Source organism: Triplophysa dalaica, chromosome 18, assembly GCF_015846415.1.
Source record: "Triplophysa dalaica isolate WHDGS20190420 chromosome 18, ASM1584641v1, whole genome shotgun sequence".
In the NCBI taxonomy this organism is placed as follows: Eukaryota; Metazoa; Chordata; class Actinopteri; order Cypriniformes; family Nemacheilidae; genus Triplophysa; species Triplophysa dalaica.
In genome coordinates this window covers 3,764,385-3,776,178 of record NC_079559.1, presented here as the reverse complement: position 1 = coordinate 3,776,178, position 11,794 = coordinate 3,764,385, and the positions used below count along the sequence as shown (strand labels likewise).

At 36.7% G+C, this 11,794-nt stretch overlaps 2 protein-coding genes across 2 annotated transcripts in view; one reads left to right on the top strand and one right to left on the bottom strand.

Annotated features, from left to right (window-relative positions):
* Nucleotides 1-3,059: 3,059 nt before the first annotated feature.
* On the bottom strand, nt 3,060-9,702 carry fxn (frataxin). The gene is made up of 6 exons (XM_056729647.1): nt 9,514-9,702; nt 8,934-9,020; nt 8,786-8,841; nt 8,400-8,520; nt 6,664-6,761; nt 3,060-6,284 (listed from the first exon to the last, which is right to left on the bottom strand). Exons 1-6 carry the CDS (start codon nt 9,640-9,642, stop codon nt 6,146-6,148), a joined length of 630 nt encoding a protein of 209 aa, XP_056585625.1. The 5' UTR covers nt 9,643-9,702; the 3' UTR covers nt 3,060-6,145.
* A 744-nt stretch (nt 9,703-10,446) lies between these two features.
* The window catches only part of pip5k1bb (phosphatidylinositol-4-phosphate 5-kinase, type I, beta b), a 36,532-nt gene continuing 35,184 nt past the window's right edge, over nt 10,447-11,794 (top strand). The window contains exon 1 of the mRNA XM_056772859.1: nt 10,447-10,606. The gene's annotated coding sequence lies outside the window, so the exon portion shown is untranslated. The remainder of the gene's footprint in view (nt 10,607-11,794) is intronic.

The window sequence follows — 11,794 nt, the reverse complement described above, 5'->3', positions numbered from 1 at the left end:
TTTTATATTACTTTGTCACACATTTACACAGATTTATTTGCAGCGATACACTCCAAATATATGTACATGTGGTGGTGTTCTCATGCCTTCAAATTAGTGTTCGCATGTCTGTTTCATTTATCTTGAACAGAGATCCAATTCCTGCAGGTAACTTAAGTGATGTATTACATCACAGAGCTGTTATACTCTCATGCATCTTAATTCAATTTCAAAGCAGTATGCATGTCACGTTTCATACCAGCATTAGCGCTCCAAACGACATAAATAGCGCAACTGCAGGAAAGATATAAGAAAGAACAACCCCAATCGCCATATTGTAAAGTCAACATACAAGTCAGATACAAGGTCTGTCTCTCTCACCAAATGCATTTGTTGTTTTAACAAATTAATATGGTCTCACCCCTGTAATTCAGAAGGCATGATACTGATGCTTCTGATAATGTCTTGTTCTTGCCACCTTATCTCAGAGAAACAATAAATGAATCTTAAGCATTGATCTACTCAAACCTGCTTGAGAAGTACATAACTGTAATGTAGGAAAAATTACACTGGTAGTCAATAGTGCCCCAGGACTGTTTGCTTTCCTACATTCTTCAAAATATCTTCTTTTGCGTAGAAAATCCTACTATGGTAGTCAATGGTGGCCACGAAATGTTAGAGGCATTCTTCCAAATATATTTCCCTGTGTTCATCTGAACAAAGAATTTTAGGAGGGTGAATAAATGATGACACATTTTTCATTTTTGTGTGTACTGTTGCTTTAAGGACTATTTACATTAAAAAAAAATTAAACAAAAAAAATCATATTCTTCTCACCTGTTCCAGCGACAATCCTTAAGGTACAGATTTCTTTAGCATGATTGTCAGAGCCAACAAAGCCCAGGAATTCAAGGCAGACTTTGTCATTTCTGTCATTTAACAGCTCCAGGACCGGCCAGCACTGGTCGACTAATCCTTATTCCACAGCTCCATATTGCTTTTCGTCCTTGAGAAGCTTCTGGAGCTAATACAAGCGTTTATTATTGAGTGCTGGCTGTTCCTTCAGCTTTCATAAAGCACAGCCAGTCCAATGTCACCTTTGACATGTTTTATATCCATGGGTTGGAGGTAGGACTGGAGAGATATCTCCAGATTATAGCTGATGGATATTCATACACTGAAAAAAAATCTGTGACTTAAAATTTGAGGAAGAAAAAAGGTTTTTGAAGCTTAAATTTATAATTTTATTCAATGTTTATACTTTACCTGTATATCTTTTTCCAAGGCAGCTTAAAGTCATTTGCATTTTGTTTTGTGATGCCAGTGGCAGAGAAATTATACACTCGAGCTTTAAGTTTCCAACATAAAAAAATAGATATTACATTTACATTTAGTCATTTAACAGACACTTTTATAAAAAGCGACTTACAAGTTGGGTAAACAATGTAAGGAATTATTAAGCAATATTTAGACAGTTTCAGTGGCAACAACATAAATGAACATTATGTGGGCCAAACTTCCAGTAGACAGGCCGATATTGTTTTATTTGAGACCATTTTTGTTATTGCCTTATGATTTTCGTTTAATCATTTTTTATTTTATTTACTGTTTACAACTAGCTAAAAAGCCATTAAACTGCCTATCACTCTTTTGAAAAGCAAACCTCAATTCTTATAACACAAGAAAATTTTGCCTATAAAACCTAATAAAACTTCAACAGCTTTTTTAAGTCACTCAAACTTTATATTAGATACTTTTTGCAAAATACAACTTATTAAATAAAACAAAACTCAATACATTGTTTTGACTTTTTGTCTAAGCACTTCTTTTGTCATTTTTACAGTGTATGTTTATTTAAACAAAAATCAATACAATTTCCTTTTGAAAATAAATAATTATCCTAGTTTTCTATTTAAAGAACTTACATTATAAAATGTAAAAGCATTTCTTAGAGGTAGACTTCCAGTAGACTTCCGCAAAGAATCTATTACTGTTGAATAGTTTTTCATTTAATTTAGTACAACTAATAAACAATAAAATAATGATATTAATTATAATGAAAAATCTCAATATATAAATTAAATGTAAAATAATTTGTTATATTACTACCCATTAGGCAGAGCGATAACCAAACTGACTGAGAGTTCGCTTCGGGTCAGGCCCTGGAGCGTGCATCCGATGAAACTGTCAACAGAAACTTATTACATTACATAACATCTTCACTTATGTACTGTATGCTTTTCTAAAGTCATCCAATTGACAAATGGTCATTCCTCCATTTGAAATATACAAGAGTTTAATCTTGACAGCAGGGAATATAGAGCGCTGCAATTGACATGAGGAAAATTGAGACAAATTGGTGTCAGCGCCGGAAATTGGGACAATGATTTTTTTCACCTTTGACAAAGGCTCTATTGCGCTCCTATCTTCAAACAACCACCAAAAATGTTTTCTCTTCTTTCACGACTAGAGATAACATCTGAAGGATAATCTAGGTGGAACTTTATCTTTCTTGAAACAGAAGCTTGTGTTGCCTGGGTTGTGTCTCATCACAGAGCGAGATCAGTACATTATTGGCCAACAGCACAGTTATGAGATATGCGTTGAAATTTCTCTTGTTACTTAAGTGTATTTGACCAGCTGAAGAAGGGAGCAAGACTTCAACACTTCCAAACATCATGCAAGCAAAGCTTAATTCTGCCAAAAACTCAAAGCAATCGATGACAACTTTAAAACACAGATCAGAACATTCCTTACACAACAAGTCTATGAATGCCTGTGTAATAAACCACTATTCAGGTAGATACATGTTCATTGACACACCTGTGTAGCATGATTATCAGCCCTTAGAGTTAACAACACCCTGGCGATAATCAACATCACCCTCCAAACTAGTTTTGCTCAGCCAAGCATCATTAATGTTTCCTGTATATTGAAAAAAACAATTTTTTCACATTCTTATTTTATATATTACTGTTTTCCCATTAAATATTACAAGTAATGAATTTGAAGATTTATAGATTTTGAGCTGGAGTTCAAACAACTTTTACAGTAACAAACTTCTGATAAAGACCAACACATTTCTAATAAGTCATTTATTTATGCGTTAATATTTCCAGATATCCTACACAGTAAACTTGAAGTCATCTAAAACGGATTAGGCCTTTTTTTTATAAATGTGAAATTACTTCAATGACTTACCCTGATGAGACGTCTCTTCTTTCTTCTTTAGAATGACAAGCCTTCAGTTAAAAATTGAGACACATTTTTGTCATTATTGCATCATCAAACACAACTGCTTTCGGGGCACGAATCCAAATGTTACTTGACATAATCTGTTACGTGTTTTTTCCTGGAATTTTTCGCCCCAGGCTTTTCCCCTTCATGTGCACAATAAAAGCTTCCCAAATTACCAATGTTTAAATTCGAGGATATCCTTTCAAAAACATTTAGCAGAATATGATGTTGTCATCGCTTGATTCCCAGCGACATTATAAACAAAAAGCATCTACAGTTGGGAAATCTTTCAGAGTTCGGTTGTCTGGGAGCGAAACCACTCAACCGACATCAGAGTTCAGTGATAAATCCATGTTCCCATGGAAACTTCATGCTATTTTTGGGCCTGTGAGTCAAGCTCTATAATAGACATTTGCATATTCATGTCTGGACAAAGAGAGAGAAGATGCTTCAAGCGTTTATCATCTGTCGCGAGTTCTGACTGGATTTGAATAAGATGCTTGTATCTTTACTCAATTCGTTTAGTTGTTTGAATAATCTGTTTAAGAACACCTTTGAGCTCAAAGACAAGCTTTTTTATAGCTTTAACAAAGATTTGATGAGGAAAGCAGCTGGTGCAATTACCATGAGGGGTCTATTTCAAAATAATTGGTCTCAGATCATTACATCAAAGTGTTACACTAGAGGGCGATCAATAGGTTCTGGTTTGAAAGACAGCTTTCGTCTCATTAAAGACCATAGACTGTATAAAGACACATGCGTTAACAACTAAATGATTGTTTGGACATTGCTGGTCCAAGAAAAATATTCCTTTCGGCCTATCAGATTTCGGGTCGTAGTTCTGATAGTTTTATACAAAAAAATACACTAAAATGACCAAAAAAAGTCAATAATGGTAAATATAAATAACAAATGCAACTAACCAGATCATACACATAAGATAATGAAATAAATAAGCCAAAGACAACCTTATAGCAATAAGTAGCTACCTCACGTATTCGCCGTGAGACTCACGCAATTGGCGGTTTTCTCACGCCACACATCCATTTTCCCACGCAGGATAGCACGTTTTTCCTTCACGGTGTTGCGGTCTAGCAATGAACCTCATTGTTAAAATAAGGTGGTCATTGGCCAATCAAATGTAAGAAGGCGGGAGTTACTGTTTACAGAGCCGGTGTGGTGACCAATCAAATCAAAGAAGACAGCTAAGGTTCGAGTGCAACCAGTGTAACGCACGACGTTAGAGGCTAAACATTCAATATTTTTAAAAAAAATTTAAACACAGGGTTTTCTGCCAATCCCATATTAATCTTGAGTACCTATCGAGTATTATTGCATACTTCGTATTTTCGAAGAGTATTTAGTTTGATCACATTTGTAAAAGATAGATACAGCTGTACGATTGTTTCCGAAAACATACGGCACGTGCAGGGGAGGGGTAGGCTCAACCAAAGCACGTGCGCACCCATTGTCAACAAAACACAGACATCAGTTTCCCTCACCGCATGTCCGGCATCTTCTAGCACTGGGACGGCTCCATATATCAGTTTAAACGATCTCCAAATCCAGCGTTATATCCACAGTTTATATAACATTCATCACCCAAATGTAGTGAACAAACTAACACCTGAACTTCGCAAACGTATGCTCTCTCTCTCTCTCTCTCCTGCTTACAAGTGACGTCTGCGCATGCTCCTTCTCTGCTCTCCATGCTGCCTAGTGGTTGTGCCCCGTGCTTTTCGGGGAGAATTGTCTTATAAGGGACTACAAAACAGTTGTATATGTTCGAAAAAGAACTTTCCGAAACCTGTACGATCGCTGGCGGAGTGTATCGAATCGTTTTAGTTTTTTATACACTTTCCACAATCCCATACCTTCTGCAGTTTCTCCTCAACAAGATCCAGGTAGATACAGTAAATAGAGATTCTTTCACAACTTGCATACTTCAATTGAACTAAAATAAACTATTGATCCTGAAGCAGAACATCCAGCGTACATATTAAATATTTCATTTAATTTCAGGCATGTATTTAAAAAAAGACAGAAACAAAAATGTCAGGCCTTTGTTTCAACCCGAACACCGTCAAACACACTCATACTTTAATATTTACAGAGACAATGCTAAATTAATGTACTGATTAATTGCCTGTTACATTATGAGGTGTTTGGGAGGGGGGGATGATTCACTATCCTGTATCCTTAAAGTTAATAACTTTAATCTATGGTGGATCGGCTGTAAATCAGACCGGTGGATCGATGTTTGTAAATCACCTGATGGTGGGAGACCTGCTCTCATCTCTATCTACAGTATATGACTCTGAAGAATATGATGCCAGCGCAGTGCTGTCAGTCACAGATTATTCTAAAATAAAAGCTCTTAAAAGGAAGAACCTTTGCTCCATCAGTCTCATAATCCTCTTATCCTGCGTCTACCCAACAGCCTCCAGTACAACCAGAACCAGGCGTGCAGGATGCTGAGGATAAGAGCAGCTTCCAAAAAACAATCTGTGTCCATTTGTTTTATTCAAGAGCAATTAAATGTGAACCGTGTAATCTGGTTTTAATCTAACCAGGTTCATTTACAGGGATTTCATTACAAATATTTTACTGCTGTTTTGAGTGGGTTTTAAAGCTTAGTGTTGCGTGCAGGTTTGATGTGTACAATTAAATTTCCCATGTGGTTTGCCTGATCTCTATATTCTTAAGGGATGATTTTTTTTATTTGGCAGAACTTTTTGGGATGATTTGGTTTCAATGCAGATCAGCGTACAGAGGACTTTCTACATAACAGAAAGATATTAAAAGCATAAAACAATCATGCAAGGATTTTTGAGGGGTTACCCTTAGTATTTCCCCAAAGACGTCCCAACAGTCATGCTATAAACAGAAATTATTTACTACATTATGAAATCCGTTTTTAACATCGGTCTCATGAATAAATGAGACGGGACAGGTCTATATTTGTTTGGAAGATGATGGCCAGTTCTTTTGAGAGCAGTTCGTGTAACGTCATGCCATCACGAGCGTAAACCCATCGTTCTCCCGTCCAATCGTAGCGTTTCGGCCCACTGAGAAAGAAAAACATTTAGAAAAGAATGAATGACTGAATTGTGCAAGTTTTCCCTCATTACATCACATTATTTAATGCAGGAACTACTGTTTCTAAAGCCATTCATCCCAACAATAAAACTACTATCGATGCAAGAAACGAGTTGATTCTTTTGTCCTGTGAATGTTAAAACTAAAATGACATTTTATGCATTTGGCAGACGTTTTTATCCAAAGCGATTTACATTGCATTGTACTATACATTTATTTCTGACTATGTGCAATCCCCTGAGATCGAACCCATGACCTTGGCGTTGCTAGCGCCATGCTCGAACCGCTGAGCCAAAGGAAATGTTAAAACAACATCAGAAATGAACATCACTGAAAGATGCTTCTTACCTGGTTGGAGACGACAGCCAGATCTGTTGATTGGGTGTTTGTTTATTGATCACATATGTACCGTGGCCAGATCCCACTTTCATTGTCAGTACACCGCTCTGTTTAAAAAATTTAAAACGCTTCAGTCAATAAGGACACGAAATTCAAAACACTTCAGAAGTCGTCTCTACATTTCACACTCCTTAACATGACGGCAGAAACTGTGATCTGTAACTTGTGGCTTTAGATGCAAGTCAGACAGCTTTGGGCACTCACTGGCCAACGAGAGATGCCAGGAATCCAGACAGAATGACAGCTTTGCCTTTACAGTCATAAAGTAGATGCTAGACATGTAAATACATTTATGATCTTCTCTATTAAACGAGATAACCTGGATTGTTAATCACTTAAATCAGGTTCAAAACAAGCAGCGAAATGTATATGAAACCGTAGGAACAGATGATGTGTGTTTGCAGTCAGATCCGAGGCCGAGTGAGCTGCCAAACTGAGAACACAGCTCAATCTGTCAGCCACACCTTTGGCTCACAGCTGTCCGGACGCTTGATTTAAAGCCTCGCAGTCTCATTATGTCTTCCCAACTCTGATGACAGTCAATGTGTGAAGGAGAACCCGGTGTGTTCCGCATCACTGTAAACGTGCCGCCTGCATCACTGCTTATCACATCAGGACTGCTGCAGCTGTCTGTGTTTGCAGGCGACGGGTACAAATATCAACTCGAAATAATCAGCTGATGGGACGCTCCCACTCTAACATTTATCCAGCTACTGTAGCATAGAGAGGGAGGAAAGCATCAAGAACCGATCAATCCATCTCCACAGCCTGCTGGCCACACGCCAGACGCTTGCATAATTATTCCTTGGGTTTGAAGAAGATATTTGTAAAACCATTTTTTATGTGCAATACATTAAGTGAAACATGTCATATGGTATTGGCACATTTACAATAGTGCTTGTCATTTCTATGGTTTATAACGCAGCAAAATTAGGTTAAGGAATTATCTTATTACGCAAACCACAACGTCTTTATAGCTGAGGTCTATGTGTGGTATGGGAATGATTAAGAATGTACTTAGACCAGCCTTACAACAACATACTGACAGCTCATAGTGTTGGTCTTCATAAATCCTGCAAGACACATGCATTTACTCAGCGTGCATGATGCCGCAACAAAGCCTGTTTTCATTCTTTGAATTTTTAATGGACGTCTTGCAAGAGCACTTACACAATAACACTCAAACAAACCTTTTATTCCTATAAGAGAAGGGTACAAAACAACTCATAAACATTTTAAGACCTCTGTTCATCTTATACAGCAGCAGTTTGTAAAGCTAGTGAATTGCAATCTTTCACCAAAAAAATATAAATGCAGGTTAGACAAATGAATTACAATTACAGGTATGATGATATTAAACTTACACCATTGGTGGAGACAGACACCAGGCTGTTCAATGTTATAACAATGTTTTACTAATGCCACAGTGTTATCCATCTTTAGTTCACATTAAAAAACTATAAATGTTATATTTAAAGTTATCTCAGCACAACTGTGAAGGCATTTCTGAAAATCATATCAACTTTAAGTCCATCACAGCAGTGTGCTGGATTTAAAGCATTTTTATCTTGACCAACAGCAGCCTCTGGTGGACAACTAGGCAACACTATACTTAACATAAGGAAGCGATGTACAGCAGATTTAATATGCACTTTTACAGATTGTGTGGATATGGTTGTACTTACAGAAAACACAACATCATAGTCCATACCGGTGAAGCTCTCCTCTGCGAGGTCTTCTAAATACTCTGCTAATGCATCCAGCGTTTCATCTGCTAGCTTCTCATATTCGGCCTCTGTTAGTTTTCTAAACAAAACAGTCAGTGTAAGAACATTGTGGTGATTTTGATAGTCAAAAATAAAGTGGAATAATGATGGTTATACATTAACCTACTGCTATAAAAGTTAATATACAAAAGTAGATACTGTTCTTCACAACTCATAAATGGATAACACTTTATATAAGTGTAAAACAACTGCATACAAACGTAAATACATCATTCTTAAGAGCTGTGGTCATTTCAAGGACAGGTGAAATTTGACATTTGATATTCAGTGTATATTTTGCTTACCTGAATTGATCTGTCTTGACTTCCATAAAAGGTGCGCTTAAATGAAATTGTCTTCTCTTTAGAAAAGTGGAGATATAAAAGCAGTTTAATCACAAACCACTGAAAAAAACACTTAAATATCAGACAATATAAACACTTTGTCCATTACCTTTGTGTGTGTATGTCCTCCACACAAATTTGTCCTCAGGTCTGTCTTTACAGTACAAATACTCTTAAGTCGGCCACCGCATACTGACTGAAAGTAAAACAGATTAAACAATAAATGATGTTTCTTTACTTATACATTTTTTCGTATATCTTTAATTTTGTATTTCTAAAGATACATCCTAAGACAAAAAAAAATGGAGTAAGAAGGGGGACTAGCATTCAGTATGTATGGCCAGATGTATGGCCAGACCCAAGTAGTCAATAGTATGAAACATAGGTATGAACAGTATTAAACTCTAAAAAAGCGAGAAATGTATCTTAAAAGTCTACATGCTCTCAACATCATGTACATCACCAGCATCGCACAGGTTACATTAAAACTCAAGATATAACGTAAAGTTAAAATTGATGTGAACGTGAGCAAACATAACCAGTTAAGCCTTGTCTTACACTATACAGATGTTGTCCTAATATTAAATACATTTATTTATACAAGGGAAAATAAACCACATGGTTCATAACACGTCACAGCTTGTGTATTTAATCAAGCTAACCAGTTAGCAAATATAGTTTATAATCACAGTTATTTCCGTTGAATGAAGTCCGCTGTTCACTGTTGACAGTCTGGTCGCTTGTTGTTGACATTTCCATCTAAAGCAAAGTCTTAACAAATACAGACATCGATATTGATTATTTAACATTGACATCATGAGAAATAAAAACAGAACTCTCCGGCAGCTAGTCACACTAAATATGTCATGCTATGCTTTGACAAGCGCCGGGCGTGCTTTCAAAATAAAAGCCCCAGAACGTGAAATTCTGTTTTCAAACAAAACTATCGCACGTGCCACCGTTACAGAAAACAGAGTATACATTTCCGAAGAAACACTATAAATGAACGTTATTTAGTCTGTTCGATCGATGTATATTTAAATACGTTGATTCATAAACATTTGGGTCCAAAAGTATCAAATGCTGCTATATTTATTAAAACCTAGAAATGTACAAAAACGTTTTTAACCGTAAGGTAACTCACACGTTTGACCATATTCACTTCTCTGTAAAAAAAAAACGGGGGTAAAACATAAACGAATAAATTCATTTCCATCCGTTTTTACACCGCGTATTAACTCCATTGAGAACAAAATATGACAATGTGTGATTGATCCGCTGATCTGATTGGTCGTGCTTTGGAGGGTGTCTAAATAGTAATTGGAAACAAGGGTTTTTGGGCTCTTTTATTGTATTTGTTTATATTTGGTGGTGTTTGTTCATGTCGTAGTTTTGAATTGTTTTGTATCAGCCTGTCCACCCATCTATTAACGTTTTGAAAACAACGTTTTGTTTTGAAAACAAAAGACGCTATAAACTGTCATCAGAAACACCTTCTAATATTGATATTTATTGGGGTCTTCCAAGTGTTTTTAGACACGCCTGCAGGTGGCATGTAAAGCTCAAAGTAAAAGTGACTTCTGCATTTCTCCAGAGTGAAGGAGGCGGAGACTCGTGCTGCTGCATGACACTCGCTTTCATTTACGATTTTACAAAGTAGGGAAACACTCAGTACACCTTTTGTATATAGTGAACGAAACATCATCGGGTTGTGGAATATCATCGTCAGGCCTCTCTCCTCCTCTGAAAGCAAGACAGACCCTCACCCTTAAAGAAATACAGGTAAGATATATTAAAATGATATTTATTGCGACATAACCCGTTTAGAGAGGGTCAAAAAGGACGTACACCTGTAGTTAGGACCCAGGTGTGTATTATTCAGCTTGCATGTAAGGAAACGTGCTATACGTGTTTAATAATAATTTCTGTTTCTACGTATTTGTAATATAAACATACAGGCAGCATCATCTTTGAATGACAACCAAAAAAATAATACACGTGTATTTTTAACACACATATAGCACAATTTCTCTATCTGTGTTTGTTGTTTGCAAAATAATAGCTAATAATTATTATAAATAAATATATTTTTGACTTTGCAGGGAAGTGCCGGTGTGTGCTTTGAAATCTTTGTGTGCGCAGTTGTGCTGCTTCTATTGATGGGAGCTCCCAGGCTGTGTCTCAAAACCTAGTGAGCTGCCTACGTAGACAGCATTTTTGGGCATCATGTGGTGTTCAACCAATATCTGGAAAATACAAATTATGCATACAAAATGACCAAATATGCTGTCAAAGTTGGCGTCTGTATAATGAGAGATTTGTTGTAATGCTGCTGGGGAATTAACCATATACAAAATCCTTAGATCTCAGTTTGTTAGGCTAACTGTATTTCACCTTTATAAAGGGGGACCCCAAAAATACTAATCAGATTTAAATGCCTGGTTTTAGAAACAACCTTAGAACAGTGATGAAAAGGAGGTATGGGGTATTGCATACTTGTGGTTATTGCTCACCGTCTGATCTTATGAGACGTTTCATAATATATGAAAATGACCCAGACTGGACAGTTGTTTGGACAGGCATTGTACCTGGAGGTACAAAGTCACATGACAGCCGAGAACAATGAGGAAGAAATATTCTTCTAGTGTTTGGGGTCTCTTACACGGATCATTTTCCAGGTGGCTCTCGGCTACATCTGCTGTTTTCAGAGACCTTTGTGAATTGTGCGATTGTAAATCAGAAGTTTCTCTGAAGCTGGCATTTTTGTGTTCTTAGCCCATTCTTCAAACAGCCTGGTGCCAGCATTTTGCATGAGAATGAATTCAGTTTGAATCAGTTCTTTTACACAGACATGTTTTACTCTTATAATGAGGAATCCAATCTTCTTGTTAAAGGGATGGTTTTCTCCAAAATGAAAATTCTGTCATCATCTCCAAAATAGATATACAAATATCTATCTTTGTGTTAAGC